Source organism: Musca vetustissima, unplaced genomic scaffold, assembly GCF_032173495.1.
Source record: "Musca vetustissima isolate MV318-11 ecotype Yass unplaced genomic scaffold, APGP_CSIRO_Mvet_v1 utg2624, whole genome shotgun sequence".
Lineage (NCBI taxonomy): Eukaryota > Metazoa > Arthropoda > Insecta > Diptera > Muscidae > Musca > Musca vetustissima.
Window position 1 is genome coordinate 1 of NW_026888004.1, and position 15,297 is coordinate 15,297.

Genomic DNA, 15,297 nt, shown 5'->3' on the forward strand with positions numbered 1-15,297 from the left:
AGCCCAAACAGGCGTGGATTTTTAAAGAATATTTTCTAGAGGTCCATCAGCCCAAACAGGCGTGGTTTTTTAAAGAATATTTTCTAGAGGACCATCAGCACAAACAGGCGTGGATTTTTAAAGATTATTTTCTAGAGGGCCATCAGCCCAAACAGGCGTGGATTTTTAAAGAATATTTTCTAGAGGTCCATCAGCCCAAACAGGCGTGGTTTTTTAAAGCCCAAACAGGCGTGGTTTTTTTATTTTCTAGAGGACCATCTCAAAAATAGGCTTGGATTTTTAAATATTTTTTCTAGAGGACCATCAGCCCAAACAGGCGTGGATTTTTAAAGAATATTTTTTGAAGTACCTAAAACATGCGTGGATTTTTAAAGAAAATTTTTTCAAGAAGTATCGGATCCCTAAGCTTGGATTTTTAAAGAATTTTTTTTTTAGGTGACCATCAGCCCAAACTTGCGTGGATTTTTAAAGAATTTTTTTTTTAGGTGACCATCAGCCCAAACTTGCGTGGATTTTTAAAGAAAAATTTTTTTAGGGGACCATCAGCCCAAACAGGCGTGGATTTTTTATACCCATTACAATAAAAATTTAAGAAGTTTATTGTTTAATTTTTATTATTTATTTAATATGTTTACTCATCATCATCGCGCTTAAATGTTTTTCTTCACTTTCTTCTTTGTTTTGTTATTTTTATAATAATAATAATTTTGTTGTGAGTTGGTTTTTTTTTTGTTTCTTGTCGTCGTCGTTTTTTGTTTTAAGTTATAAATACAGTAAATAAGAGTAGTAGTTGTAGTAATTTTATACGTTACATTTACGTTTTTTTTTAATAATTCTTATTCTATGGCCTTATCCATGAAATCGAGAAATCTTTTGGCATACTGTTCGGGATCGCATGTCGATATACCATCCACGTTACTGCCATACTTGACCGTCTTGGCAGCCTTCGCGGCCTGCTTCTTGACGCCATACTGAGTCAACACATCGATAATGGCAATGAAATAAATCTCACGTCTCTCTTCAATACTGGGAATTGCATACTTGTCCACCTCGTACACCACCTCCTTGTACTGGGCGCATCGTGGCGAATCTGGGGGCGTATTGTAGGTCCATCGTTCACCGCTGTCACCCTCCTCACTGTCACTGTTCTCGCTGCGTCCGGCAGCACTTTGGGGGTTACCACCCTGCAACTCCTCCTCCTCGGCCCGAACACAGTCGTGTAGGCCCACCAGCAGTGAGTAGTCCATTATGTGTAGTTTTGTCAGCAGTTCCACATCGTTGGTCAGCACATCCATAAGTTTCTTCTTGGCCTCCTCGCCAATTTCGATGCGTACCTTTTGCTTGATGAAATCATTATCTTTATAGGTTGGCAATGGCTTTTCCAATTCCTTTTCGGATGCCTCGCGGTCTACGGTGCTGCCCTTCAGATCGAACTTCTTGTGTATGGTCAGGCTGGAGCTGAAGACGTTGCGCATCACACCAAAATAATACTGTACGCTCTCCACGGTGATGCGGTACATACCCAGGTATTGGGGCAACAAGGTGTTGCCGTGACGTTCCACCACATAGGGGTGGTACTGCTTTAGAAATGCATGCATGCGTTCGATTTCCTCCGAAGTCAAACTCTTAATGATGAAGAACTTGTTGTAGCTCTCGTAGAACTGGGCTCCAGATTTGCCCGATGAATCGATGCGTACGGGCTGGGAACGGGTCAGCGATTCGCGATAGTCCACATCGTCGACGCCGAAACGTTCGCGCAAATTGCGAAACACCAATGGACAGTATTCCTTAACCTTAAAATGCGAGGGCATGTTCTCCTTGTTGAACAAGTGATTATCGACCTTAATCTTAGAGTAGGCCCGGAAATCATCCGGCAACAGCATCACAGGTATATTCACATGGCTCAGCTCGTTAATCGTGTGATCTATACCCCACATCAGGACACTGAGTATGGGCTCATTAGCACGGAATAGCTTTACCTTTTGGTGTTTGACACGAAAGTGTTTCTTTTTCAGTATACGTGGTTCGGACGAACCTGAACCTTTCTTATCCATGTTTTTCGTCGGGTCCTACACACCAACGAGTATAGATTTTTCAAAGTAAACCGATTTTTTTTCTTTTACACCACACCACAGCACACTCTTTTCTTTGGTTTCTCCAAAAAGCAAGGCGAACAAAAAAACAACGGCGGCTGCTAACTACAAACAATTATTTCCCGTAATGTTCTTTCAATTAATTTCTGCAAAAATCAATGTTTATTCGTGTCTTGTTCTGCTCTTTTCTTTTTTATTCTTGTGTGTGTGTTTTTTTCAGTTCTTGATTCGTTTACTGCGGGCGGTAGTAAATCCTGCGAGAGGTGTTGTTTCTTGTTTCTATTGCTGTACATCAATTTTTTGACGTTTTATTATGTGTGGTTGTTCTTCTATCAGCTGTTTCTCAATTAAAATGTCTATAGAGTAACGTTCTCTCTCTCAGTCACAGCAACAACGAGAAAAAGGAATAACATGAATGACTAAATGAAATGACACAGTGTCACGAGAATGAGTAAATGAAGTAAATGAGTACAACAGTACCGAGATGCCATTGCACTGAGTTTATAAATAAACAACAATGGTCGCATTCATGTTGTTGTTGTTGGTGGTGTTGCTGTTTTGTTGTTGTTGCTGTTAATGCCTACTTGTTTTATGACATGTTTACATTAAATAAGATTACAATCGCTAGGGGGCCATAAAAATAGGTGTTAGTCATGGTAAAATGAAACGGAAAAGAATTATAGATAAAATAATAATAACGACGAGTTTGTAATATTAAAAAAAGTAAGGCGATGTAAAGCATCAATTGTTTATTGAAAATATGTTGTTTATATGCATATACAGTGAGTGTAAAAAGTATTTTGCCTCAATAAAAATTTGAAAAAATTCCAATATATACGTCTGAAGCCAGCAAACTAAAGATGTAAAATGACTTATGTATGATGGAGTACATTTGTGGACATATTTAGATCGTATTTCTGCAAGAATCACAGCGAAAGACCTATTGGTCTCGAAGATATCGGCCGAAATATATAATAATCCAAAAATGTTTATCACAAAAAAGTATTTTGCTTTTTATTATTATTTTAAAAAAAAAATTTACATTGGACACGTTTGGTCTTTTTATAGTTACAATTGCGGTTAACCACATACTATAAGCGATTTGACCACGATTTCATTACATCACGGCATTTTTTCGTGGGTATTTTCTCACATTTACATTCAATACATTCTCCATCAGTATTTCATTTAATATTTGGTATTTTCTCGTCCTAATCTTAAGATGAGAGTATTAAACATAGTCATTGCGGCTTCAAAACATCCCAAATATGTTTAGAATAATAAAGAAGAGGTTTTGCCAAATATAACGCGAGGACAGAACCTTAAAAACTATAAAAACCAAAATCCGACAAACAAATTATTTAAAAAAATTCGCGAAACCCAATTTTTCTGACTTCGAAATTTGTATGGTCCAGTAATATTGATCTAGGAACCAATATATGCAATGGAAATACCAATAAGGGGGTCAGATTCAAAGATATGGACAGTTCTAAAACAATAGTAATAAACAACAATACATGAAGTTGGGAGAAAACATCATTATTCGTGAAATCCTATTGTCTTTTGAAAAACTGTGGTTGCTGGTGGCGAATACGCATTCTATATTTTATCTCCGATTAACACCATCAGTTGCGAATAAAATGCAGTAGGGAATAAACTGGTCGATCTATTTATTTTCGAAATAAGATGTATTTCTATTGCCAGAAAACCGTCGATATCTTTGAATCTGACCTCCTTATCGCTATTTTCATCGTATATTTTGGTTCCTAGATCAATAAAAATGAACCATAAAGTTTTCGAAGTTAGAAAAATGGGGTTTCGCGACATTTTTTTAAATAATTTGTTTGTCGGATTTTGGTTTTAATAGTTTTTAAGGTCCTGTCCTCGCGATATATTTTGTAAAACCTCCTTTTTATTATTCTTAACATATTTGGGGTGTTTTGAAGCCCCGACGACTATATTTAATGCTCTGATTTTGAGATTAGGACGAGAAATTACCAAATATTGAATGAAATGTTGCTGCAGAATGTATTGAACGTAAATGTGAGAAAATACTCGCGAAAAATGCCGTCGTTTATTGGAATCGTTGCCAAATCGCTTATAGTATGTCGTTACCCGCAATGGTAACCACAAAAAGACCAAACGTGTTCTATGTAACAATTTTTTCTAAAATAATAATAAAAAGCAAAATACTTTTTTGTGATAAACATTTTTGGATTGTTATATATTTCGGCCGATATCTTCGAGACCAATAGGTCTTTCGCAGTGATTCTTGCAGAAATACGATCTAAATATGTCCACAAACATACTCCATTATACATAATTCATTTTACATCTTTAGTTTGCTGGCTTTAGGCGTATATATTGGATTTTTTTTCAAATTTTTATTGAGGCAAAATACTTATTACACTCACTGTATAGTGCTATTTTAGTTTGTAATGTTGTAAAATTTTGTTGAACATTTTCCAGTTTAGGCCTTAAAAAATATTTTTTAAAAAATCCATGCCATAAAAAAATAATTTAAAAAAAATCCATGCCATAAAAAAATAATTTTTAAAAAATCCACGCCATATGAGAATCTAAAAAATAATTTTTAAAAAATCCACGCCCTATGGGAATCTGAAAAAAATAATTTTTAAAAAATCCACGCCATAAAAAAATAATTTTTACAAAATCAACAAGGCGTGGATTTTGTAAAAATTATTTTTTTATGGCATGGATTTTTTAAAAAGGCCATAAAAAATAATTTTTAAATAATATATAAATATTATAATATAATATATTATATTTAATATTATATATAATATTATATAAATATTATAATTTCTGGAATCGAGTTCATCAGTTATCAAATAAATCTTACACTTCGGTCAAGTGATCACTACTAATCACAATATAGATGTTTTTCTTAAGCAAAACCTAGCTGAATTATTTTGCTGTGCAAAATTCGACCCTAAGGGAACCTCTGTACATATTTTTAATTTAAAATAATTGTATTTATAGCAAAACCTGAGCTGAATTGTTTTTCCAAGAAAAATTCGTTCATAATAAAAATCTCATACGCAACGATATTTATTAAAAAAATAACCGAATTTTTGTTTGATTATTATTTAAAATTTCATTTCATGATTTTAATTTAAAATTTCATTTAATTTTTTTTTTTTATTGAAAAAGCAAAAAACAAGTCCTTATTTACCTACATAATACAATTTGAATTGTCTCCACTCTGTATTGTAACCATTTACCTCTCTCACGGCCCACAAACTGACAATTTCCGCATGCAAAATCACCTAATGTAAATCAGGCCTGATAAACCGTTACTTCATAATTTACTCCTTTTTAGCATGGCAAATCATGCCACTGTGCATGGTTGACAGCTAATAGATGAGAGAGACAGATGAGTGTAGTAGCAAAAATATAGAAAAAGTAGAAATGCAGAAAAAAATTGGTCAATGAATGGTTGTGAAAAGGGAGGAGACCACCTTCCGTTATCTTGGGGAAAAAAGTGTGCAAAAATTTTACAAATTATATTTTCTGGGGAGACGTGATAGATATCAGCGCGCTGGAATATACAAAACGAGTCATGCAAAAACAAAATGTTTTTCCTTTGCTTTACTTAAGGCATTTATTGTTTACTTTTCTTATTTTCAAATTTAGTACGGAAAGAAAGGAAAGAAAAGGTAAGAGAAAACGGCAAAATAAAGCAAGCAGGCATTGTTGTGGTGGGTCGGGCGGTATGTGGGTTGTTTTGTTGTATATACATATGCATGTATATGCAAACAACAGCTACAACACCAACACAAAAGTGAATGAGTAATAACCACAACAAAATAATGTTTGTGCGTAACATGACGTTTGGGGGGAATGAAAGAATCTCACAAAAAAAAAAGAGTTTTGCAAGGGCGCGTTCGTCACTGGGAACAGCAACAAAAATTCCCTGAATAGATAATTTTAATGCTGATGAGTTGTTCTTTTGTTGACATTAAATTCTTGTCCCCCTCTCAAACACAAAAAACCGTTTTGTCATAGAAGATTTAAATAGTATGTGAGAGAGAGAGAGAGAGAGAGAGAGAGCGAGAACGACGCAAATTGTTGACAAATCATGTTTAAAAAAAATAGAGCAACAGGAATGTGTGAATAACGTAAATTAATTAATTGTTTTTTTTTTTATTAGAAAAAAATATGTAAATAAAGGGTCAGATAATGTCAAATTAATTGAGGTGCCATGGCACAAATATTTAGTTAGAAATTTTGTACAAATAATTGTAAAAAATAAGTTAAATAAAATATTATGACAATCATCTGTTTGCATTTGTTTATAACTCAGGAGATATTTTTTATTATAACCAAAGATTACAGATTAGATTTTTAAAATAAACAGATAACAAGAGTAATTTTTTTAATATTTGCACGTTGCTTCAAAAAATATTAATGTGACGTTATATAGATTATTTTTCTATTAGATCATGTTTAAATCCCATGAGATATGGTGTTTTCTCGATTAGTGATAACATCTCGGTTTTTACCACATTCGTTGGCTGTGAGGCATCTACGATAATAGTTTCTTGACGCTTCATGAGATATGATTCAATTTGTGGTTCTTGATTATTGAAAAAACGCATCTGGAGAGGATAGTTTAATTAAATTAAAAGAAAAACTTCAATGAATCAATTTAGATTTTATAAAATGGACGTGTCAGCTGATCTCTTGGTGCAATGAAATGTCAAATATCAGGCAGATGTATCAGCTGTTCTATTGGTGGAATGTGCGGGATTAGCTGATACAACTGAAACAATCTCGTGCTGTCAAAATACATTCCATATGATCAGTTTTTTTCAGGTCTTTAGCCAATTCTTACCTTCTGTTCATAATAATCACAATTTGCTTGCAATGTTTCTTTCATATTTGGCATATTTATAAGCCTTAGCATGCACATCTTTTCGGGACACCTTAAATAGACAAATTTATTGGGTGGTATTTTAAATCTCTCCATTAGTTCTTGAATATCTTGCAAAGTATGGGGAAAATTTATTAAAATCCAACCATGTCGCAAACAATCACAATCCAACAAACGTCTGGAAATAATATTGGCCAAAGCTTGCAATTTCGCCTGGCAATTATCATAATAAAATGCACGCTGCAATTCTCGAGCCAAAGGATCATGAGGTGCCGTATCATCACCTCTTAAATGTTGATATATTAATTTTTCAGCATCAACTAATTTTTCAACATCAAAATAATATTTTAAATTTAATTTAAATATTTAACTTACTTAAAATCAAATTAAAACGTTTTATCAAATATTGGGCTTGTGTTTTCCGACCCGAACCATGCCTACCAAACATAACTACACGATATAGATAACGGGGTGTCATATTTAAGCTGGCCACCATACCACATTTTCCCCCCTTCAAACAATCATCATAAATTTCTACAGCAATACGTTTAATATTTTTTGCAATCCATAACTGGGTATTACGGGGACGTTCTAGTGCACATTCTATCAAAATTCTCTGAAATATTTTTTTTTCAATCTCTACCCCAATTTTTTTACAAAATTTTATTAGAATATTGTTTGACATACCTTGGCGATTTCTATTATTTTATGTTTTTCAAAATAGACCATAACTTCGGCGGCAAATTCCAACAATTTGTAATTATTTTTATCCACAATGAAAGACATTTGAATGGAATTCTATAAAAAAATATTGAAATTTCACAATTCAAATTACAAAAAAAAAAACAATTGAGAAAATATGGCAAATACAAATTACTGGCAACTTATATTCTGACGGAGGCAAACTGTTGACATTTTCCATGACATATTCATAAATCCAATGGATTTTATTAGACGCCATGGCATACTCTGCCGCATAGGCGAATTTCTACAACAAACAACTGTTGCAGAAAAATATGTTGCAAAGGCAAAGCGATTCATCAAAAACAAGATAAAACATGAGATTTTAATCCATCACTTTAAACAAAAAGAAAACGTTATGGTACCATTAAACGATCTATTGATCTCTATTACTTTTCTTTTAGTGTCAAAAAACCGATCTCTTGACCCCTATTCGTTTTCATTAGTGTCAAAAAACGATCTCTTGATCCCTAATTCGGTATTTAAAGCAGCTGAAAGGAATCGTTTGAATTAATTACAATTACAGTTAAAAGAAGGGCAAGAAAAGCCAACAAATATATATATATATATATATATATATATATTCAATTATGTGTCTTTGAAACAAAAAATGTAATACATCAAAAATCGATCTTTTGATGCCTACATTTTTTGATCCCTCTATTTGGCTTGAAATTTTTGAATTTGTTAAGAGGGGTGAGGTATATTAAATAAATCTTCATGTTGAACACCTCTCCACCTTCACTACCCCTTTTAAATCTGTTGGAATAAAATTAATAAACAGCTGATTTTTTTATTGATAACAAAAACACCCATTCCAAAGTACATTGAGTTGCGGCAGACACCAAGAATGGCTCTAATTCCGCCGGTAACACGTCTATCCTCTTCCATTATAAGAATTTTGGGATGCAATCCCGGTCATATGACATTACAGGGTACAAACACCTATCTCATAGGAACGGGTAAAAAGTAAGTTAATTGATTTATTAGAAATTACTCTGCAATGACCGCTTGTTTTTTAAGGCGGATTTTAATTGATACTGGCGACCCAGATGTACCGGAATATATCAAACACCTAAATACCGTATTGAAAGAAGAAAAGGCGTCCATTGGTACCATTTTATTGACACATTGGCATCATGATCATGTGGGCGGTGTTAAGGATGTTTTGAAAATATGTGGTGATAAAGGTAAGTATTTTTGTTTCCCAATTTTTTTGTTATCATTGTGCAGTTCCATGTGTGTTGTTTTATTGCGATGAGGTGTCAAGAGGGTTTCATTTTATATAATTTCCCACTTTTTTCCTCCATAATATTTAAAGTTAATCTTCATAAAGATTGCCAGGTATTCAAATTTCCACGTACCGATGCCGAAGATATCTGCCCCGAAATACCTAAAGATATTAAAGTGGAAAAGTTGCAGGATCAACAAGTCTTTGAGGTGGAGGGTGGTAAGGTGAAAATACATCATACCCCAGGCCATACCACAGATCATGTGATCTTGACCACTGAGGAGGGTACCCTGTTTAGTGGTGATTGTATATTGGGTAAAGAATTTGGAGAAACTCGATAAAAAGAATTTATTCTAATTTGTTGTTGGTCTATTTAGGTGAGGGTACAGCAGTATTTGAGGATCTTTATGATTACATGAAAAGTTTGGAGAAGATTCTAAACCTCAAACCCTCTGTCATCTATCCCGGCCATGGTAATATCATTGCGGACCCTTTGGAGAAAATCAAATACTACATCAATCATCGCAATCAACGGGAGCAACAAATATTCAATTGTTTTGTTGAACGCAAGGACCAGAAAATGCAGGCAATGGATGTGGTGAAAATTGTCTATAAGGATACACCGGAACAGTTGTGGCCAGCGGCAGCCTATAATGTTAGTCATCATTTGACCAAACTGCAAAAGGAGGGAAAGCTAAAAATGTTACCAAATGCCGAAAATGACGATGATGATCATTTTTATGTGTTCCAAAAATCTAGCAACTTGTAGGGGAAAAAATAACCAAATAGGATTACTTAAATATTAATAATTGTTAACAAATTTATTTCCGTTTTTTTTTTCAACAAAAAAGAAAAGTTGTAAATAAAATAAACTAAAGCATAAGTAGGCGGCATTGCATTTTACTACTCCTCCGGTTGGAAGGTAATGGTTTCATCTTTGAAATTATGCACAGCATCAAACCAAATGTCATCTGGACCCTCCTGCGCCACATCGAACATTGTGGGGAATGGTGGTGCGGTGGTATGTTTCCTCAATGGCAATATTGTATCATAAATGTAGACGAGACCATTTGTGGAGCCGGGAATGGCACTACCACTAACCCACATAACATTATACTTTGTGTTGATGCGCCAAATGCGCAGACCCTTGGCAATGCGCCATCTGTTACCCATGTGACCGGGCAGTTTGGTACCAGGCCAGACACGGCCCTTTTCACCACCGCCACCAATGTTACCGGGACGTCGATGAGTTTTGGTGACACCATGAGAGGCCGGCATACCCTTGAAACCGTGGCGTTTGACAACACCTTGGAAGCCATGATCGACACTGGAAGAAAATTCAGGTATTTAAAAATGTCTTCAAAAATTGTGTCCCATTTTCACTCACGTTTTCCCTCTAACATCAACATAATCACCCACCCGGAAATGATTGACATTCAATGGTGTGCCGACGGGTATGGCTGCATTTGGTGTTACCAAAAAGCGTACCAAATGTTTCTTGGGCAAAAGACCAGAATCCTTGAAGAGACCACAATATTCCTTGGTTAAGGTGGAGGGGTCACAACTCTCTGCACCCACCAACAAACAACCATAACTATTCAGCTTTGCCACACTGGGTACCTGGGCAGGTCGATACAATTCCGGCGGTATATATTTAACAACATGATTATCCACAATTTGCAGTAGGGTTGTGCGTATCTTTTCACCATTCTTCAACCATAAGGGATATTGGCCGATTTTACGGGCAATTAAACCGGTACGCCTTGACGAAGATGTCCATGGTTCAGTTTCAAGTTTTTCTGTCTTTACCAATTCCTCACGTTTGGATTGATCATAGGTGGCCACACCTTTGATAAGAGCCGGTGGTCCATATTTATCCTGAACGATTTCTTGGACAAATGATTTGTTTTCCGATGTGACATGATTGTCACGCATCTATTTAGGTGGGAGAGGGTAAACAATTAATGTTTATAGTCATTCTTTTTTTGAATTTCCATTGAACCCACCTTCCGTTCCTTGCGTAAAAACCATGATGGATTCCTTAAATGGGGTCTACTCAATTGGCCCTTTTCGCGTACTTGTGTAACAGCCACTGGAGAGAGCCTTTTGCCACAGCACGAAAACAAAACAAAAATTTGAGGTTAGAAATTTCCATAGCTTAAGCGGTATTTTTGTGTTTCTGCTTGTAAAAGTAACTCACCTTAATCTACCTAGATCTAAAATTAATGTTTTAATCATGTTTTATTTTATTATTTAATTAATAAAATAAGAAAAAAAGCCAATGCTCTTTCACAATGAATGTCGCTCTCTCAGCAATTCAATGAGCACCGCATAGGGATCACTAGATCGACTTTTGACTAAATGTGTTTGTTTTCATGTGAATATGTCATGGGGAGCGAACAGCTGTTTCTCTGAGGGTAACACTGTTTCTCTTTGTTTATATTTGGTTAACAGTGATATGGCATCACCGTTCTTTTTGCAATTGACAATTTCCTATCGACTTCAACGAAATATTTTGGGATATTTTTTTGGGTGAATTGAATCTTTTTAGCTCAGCACATATTCCGGGAAGTAAAGGTTTATTCCTTACAAAACACAGATTGGGATATTTTGGAGTTGCTGTGGACAGAAAAACAGGAACCCGGAACTGGAGAAATTACCGTAAATATATCTATTTGCAAATTCTCTGTGTCTATTTCCTAATGGCAGGCCTGAACAATTATTCAACCTTAATGTAAATTTCCAACCAAAAATCTAAACAACAACAACTATTGAAATAAAACAAATTGATTAAAAATACTAATCCTCCCTCCCCAATTAAAGGTATGCCAGCAATCAAAAGGCAATGGAACCCGGTGAAGATATGACTGACCAACGGCCAGAACGTCCACGTAATGTCTACGGTTCATATGCGGCAGGTGAGTTTCCACCGCCGAGTAGCAGCAGCACTACTGGTATGCCCTATCAAAGACAATCACAAATGCAGTGAGTATTTTTTTCGGTTAGATGTAAATTTTTGCAAGTTTAAATACTTTTTCCTCTTCGCAGATTCCAATTGCCCGATGACCAATATCAAATATATATGGCTGGTCTCAATTCTGGTCCAGATTCTGGACTGAAAAATGTCAATTCGGAACGGGATTTGTCTTTGCCAATTGAAAAACACCGGGCATTGGAAAATTTCTATGACAGTCAGGAAGATGGTAAGCCGGAAGAAGAAATGAATTTATTTTTTGTTTTATTTAGTTGTCATGTTTTTGTTTATGCCTTGTTTTGTGTTACACCACCAACACCACCACCATACGCTCCCCAACCATCTATATATATGTATATATATTAGAGTATCCCGAGCAGCACAGTGTTACGAACTTATTAAGTTTTGATGATACAAAAAGTATGTAACCTAATTATATGTTGTTGTACCTTCATGCATGACCTTCGTCCTTTTGGTTTAATATTTTTTTTTAATTAAAAAAAAAAAAAAACAAAAAATTTAAATTTATTTTAACTGTATTATCAAACATTACTTAATATTATATCTATTTAGAAATCTCAATACGTAAATATTTGGGAATTGGTGTTCAATGGGTTAGTTTGGTTACCGAAAATCTGCTATCACATCCTTTTATAGTACTAAGACGTCAGTGCCAGGTGTATAATGCCTCACAAAGGTAATGATATTTATTTTTCCAAATTATTTTGAATTAAAAAAATCTTCTTCTCTTTGTTTCCTTCAGATATCATCTGCATCCATTTGCATTAATGCCTTCCATAATACATTTACATAGACGTCAGGGTGTCACCACTTTATGGAAGGGTTTGGGTAGTTGCCTATTGGTACGCGGCATGTCCATGGCGGTGGATGATGTTATATCAAAAGTAACATCATGGCCTAAGTAAGATTGCCGTGATGATCAGCAAGATTTGAATTTGAATTTTTTTAAATAATGTTCCCTCTTTGCAGAGAAGTGGATAGCCGCACCTCATTAAAACGTTTTGGCCAACATGTCATTTTAAAATGGTAACCTGCTGTTTTCTGATTCTTTTCAATTTGTAAAATCAATTAACCTTTTTATTTCATAATTTTTAGCATTAGCATTGCTGTTGTTATGCCTTTCTATGCTGCATCCTTGGTGGAGAGTGTTCAAAGTGATATTGCCAGCGAAAAACCGGGCCTTTTTGATGTATTCCGTGAGGGCAGTTTACGTTTGCTCTATTGGAAATCACCACAGAAGGGACGCATGTTACCAGTATGGTGTTTAATTGGACCCACGATTGGTGTGGGTATAACAAAATATCTATTTGGGTAAGACACGAATTTTGTTTTCATTATTTTATTGGTTATCCCATGCATCTACAGACTTCATTTGTGGGGAGACTTCTAGTGAAATTTTATGGAGAATATATCCTCCGTTAGAACATTTCCTCTAAAACCAAGTTATCTGGGAGAAATGGTCTCCAAACAAAAACCTAACCTCAATCTAAAAAAATTATGTTTCCTAACTTTTATTGAAATTTTCCCGATTATTTATTACAGTTGCGGAGTTCTTTTGTTAGGTTACTTATAGTGAAATTTAAAACGGAATATATTCTCCATTAGAATATTTCATCTAAAATCTAGTTATCTTGGAGAAATGGCCACCAAACAAAAACCTAATCTCAATACTGAAAAAAATTATGTTTCCTAAGTTTCCCGATTATCTATTACAGTTGCGGAGTTCTTTTGTTAGGTGACTTATAGAGAAATTTATTGTAGAACATATCCTCCATTAGAACATTTCCTCTAAAATCAAGTTATCTGGGAGAAATTGTCATCTAACAAAAACCTAACCTCAATACTGAAAAAAAATGTTGACCTAATTTTCGAACATAATGTTTTTTTTGTTTTTTGCGAGTTCGAACATAACCTCAAAAATTGATTTTTTTTCTTAAATGTAAATGATACACAGATATTGTTTTAGGATGTTTATACCATTGTTCTAAAATAAAATTTTGTGGATGTTTTTGGCCTAATCTTCGAACATAACCTCAATGTTTTTTTTGTGGTTTGCCTAATCATGATTGTATTCTATTTTTACAGTTTAGTTATTAAAGGCATTTCATCACGCATCATGCGACGACGCATCCAACAGGCCCAGGAACGTAAGGGCGCCAAATTTAAAGATGACTCTCTCGAAACACAAAATGTTGAAATCTATTCGAATCTAATATCGATGCTGACAACCGAAGTTATATTTTTCCCATTGGAAACAATTTTACACCGCATCCAGTTGCAGGGTACCCGCACCATTATTGATAATCTGGATAATGGTTATGCCGTTGTGCCCATACTCACCAATTATCAGGGAGCTGTGGATTGTTATCGCACCACAGTGGCAACAGAGGGGTTTGCCGGACTATATAAGGGTTTTGGGGCCATTATATTACAATTTGCTGCACATATTGCTGTTATAAAGCTAACCAAATGGGTTGTTACTCAAATCACGGAAGTTATATCCAGTCGTCCTCCACAAAAAGTTGTACAATATTATAATTTGGATCGTGGACTGAATTCGAATTCCACAACGATATCACGTAGTCTAAGTTCAGGTAGTGATATAGATGAGAATAGTGTGGGTAACCGGTCGGTTGATTAAATCGCAACTATTCGAAGTGTTTTGTTTTGTATATTTAAAATGGCTAGAAAAATTATTTTCGGATTTCCTCACCCAAAAAAAAAAAAATGTATTTTGAAGTATTCAATATTGTAGTGTGGAAACTGCTGTGCATGTTCTAAGTCATAAATTTCAAAATATTGTTTTCCTTTTTTTTCGAAATAAGAAAACATTTAACATAAAATCTTGAGTTGTACTGTGATACTTCGTTACCACATGATGATTATTATATACCCTGAACATGACCTCCCGCCCCTCTTAATTTTGTAAATGTTACGTATGTATATTTTTGGCCAAATTGTTGTTAACTCGACTACTAACATTAAAAAAACTTATTTATTTTCAGTAAAAATAAAATCAACAAATGTAATGAAAAAAATTAACCTCAAAAAATTGATTTTTTCTTTCGGACTCAAAAATTTAAAATATTTTTCACTGTAATGGCTTTACAGCCTTCTTTTGTTCGGCGACTCATAGTGAAATTTTCCGAAGAATATTTTCTCCTTTAAAACTATGACCCTAAAATTTAGAATTCTGGCATCTTTTGAACAAATCGGAAAGTTGTTCGAACATAACCTTAAAATCTAATTTTTTCTTCTACATTGGATGGTTTTATGGGTTTCCACATTAGTTTTATGGGTTTCGACATTGAAATCTTCCAAGGATTATTTTCTCCTTTAA

The 15,297-nt window shown here is 34.6% G+C and overlaps 5 protein-coding genes across 6 annotated transcripts; 2 read left to right on the forward strand and 3 right to left on the reverse strand.

Moving 5' to 3' along the window:
- Positions 1-833: 833 nt before the first annotated feature.
- LOC133335838 (phosphatidylinositol 5-phosphate 4-kinase type-2 alpha-like) lies at positions 834-2,054 on the reverse strand. The gene has a single exon (XM_061544132.1). The coding sequence runs from the start codon at positions 2,052-2,054 to the stop codon at positions 837-839; it is 1,218 nt and encodes a 405-aa protein (XP_061400116.1). The 3' UTR covers positions 834-836.
- A 4,487-nt stretch (positions 2,055-6,541) lies between these two features.
- LOC133335836 (adenylate kinase-like) lies at positions 6,542-7,951 on the reverse strand. Its single transcript, XM_061544130.1, has 5 exons — positions 7,868-7,951; positions 7,678-7,788; positions 7,366-7,606; positions 6,952-7,310; positions 6,542-6,715 (listed from the first exon to the last, which is right to left on the reverse strand). The coding sequence occupies exons 1-5, from the start codon at positions 7,949-7,951 to the stop codon at positions 6,542-6,544; spliced, it is 969 nt and encodes a 322-aa protein (XP_061400114.1).
- Positions 7,952-8,581: 630 nt separating this feature from the next.
- LOC133335840 (beta-lactamase-like protein 2 homolog) lies at positions 8,582-9,731 on the forward strand. Of its 2 annotated transcripts, none has more exons than XM_061544134.1 (4): positions 8,582-8,700; positions 8,755-8,921; positions 9,053-9,277; positions 9,340-9,731. In XM_061544134.1, exons 1-4 carry the CDS (start codon positions 8,582-8,584, stop codon positions 9,729-9,731), a joined length of 903 nt encoding a protein of 300 aa, XP_061400118.1. The 2 variants fall into 2 exon arrangements, with proteins under 2 accessions (XP_061400118.1, XP_061400119.1); XM_061544135.1 differs by having other exon boundaries at positions 9,068-9,277.
- Positions 9,732-9,865: 134 nt separating this feature from the next.
- LOC133335837 (large ribosomal subunit protein uL3m) lies at positions 9,866-11,200 on the reverse strand. Its single transcript, XM_061544131.1, has 4 exons — positions 11,163-11,200; positions 10,969-11,065; positions 10,350-10,897; positions 9,866-10,289 (listed from the first exon to the last, which is right to left on the reverse strand). The coding sequence occupies exons 1-4, from the start codon at positions 11,198-11,200 to the stop codon at positions 9,866-9,868; spliced, it is 1,107 nt and encodes a 368-aa protein (XP_061400115.1).
- Positions 11,201-12,029: 829 nt separating this feature from the next.
- LOC133335841 (mitochondrial outer membrane protein SLC25A46) lies at positions 12,030-14,598 on the forward strand. The gene is made up of 6 exons (XM_061544136.1): positions 12,030-12,165; positions 12,510-12,633; positions 12,700-12,858; positions 12,927-12,983; positions 13,053-13,268; positions 14,043-14,598. Exons 1-6 carry the CDS (start codon positions 12,045-12,047, stop codon positions 14,596-14,598), a joined length of 1,233 nt encoding a protein of 410 aa, XP_061400120.1. The 5' UTR covers positions 12,030-12,044.
- Positions 14,599-15,297: the final 699 nt, after the last annotated feature.

Coding starts and splice junctions, on each gene's coding strand:
- LOC133335836 (XM_061544130.1), bottom strand. CDS start 7,951: ATGGCGTCTAATAAAATCCATTGGATTTATGAATATGTCATGGAAAAT. Junction 7,789..7,867: donor CGTCAGAATATAAGTTGCCA/GTAATTTGTATT, acceptor ATTTTTTTATAG/AATTCCATTCAAATGTCTTT. Junction 7,311..7,365: donor ACGTTTTAATTTGATTTTAA/GTAAGTTAAATA, acceptor TTGAAAAATTAG/TTGATGCTGAAAAATTAATA.
- LOC133335837 (XM_061544131.1), bottom strand. CDS start 11,200: ATGATTAAAACATTAATTTTAGATCTAGGTAGATTAAG. Junction 11,066..11,162: donor TTAGATCTAGGTAGATTAAG/GTGAGTTACTTT, acceptor CTGTGGCAAAAG/GCTCTCTCCAGTGGCTGTTA. Junction 10,290..10,349: donor GTTGATGTTAGAGGGAAAAC/GTGAGTGAAAAT, acceptor ATTTTCTTCCAG/TGTCGATCATGGCTTCCAAG.
- LOC133335841 (XM_061544136.1), top strand. CDS start 12,045: ATGGCTGGTCTCAATTCTGGTCCAGATTCTGGACTGAAAAATGTCAAT. Junction 12,166..12,509: donor CTATGACAGTCAGGAAGATG/GTAAGCCGGAAG, acceptor ATATCTATTTAG/AAATCTCAATACGTAAATAT. Junction 12,634..12,699: donor GTGTATAATGCCTCACAAAG/GTAATGATATTT, acceptor TGTTTCCTTCAG/ATATCATCTGCATCCATTTG.
- LOC133335840 (XM_061544134.1), top strand. CDS start 8,582: ATGGCTCTAATTCCGCCGGTAACACGTCTATCCTCTTCCATTATAAGA. Junction 8,701..8,754: donor CTCATAGGAACGGGTAAAAA/GTAAGTTAATTG, acceptor TTGTTTTTTAAG/GCGGATTTTAATTGATACTG. Junction 8,922..9,052: donor GAAAATATGTGGTGATAAAG/GTAAGTATTTTT, acceptor TAATATTTAAAG/TTAATCTTCATAAAGATTGC.
- LOC133335838 (XM_061544132.1), bottom strand. CDS start 2,054: ATGGATAAGAAAGGTTCAGGTTCGTCCGAACCACGTATACTGAAAAAG.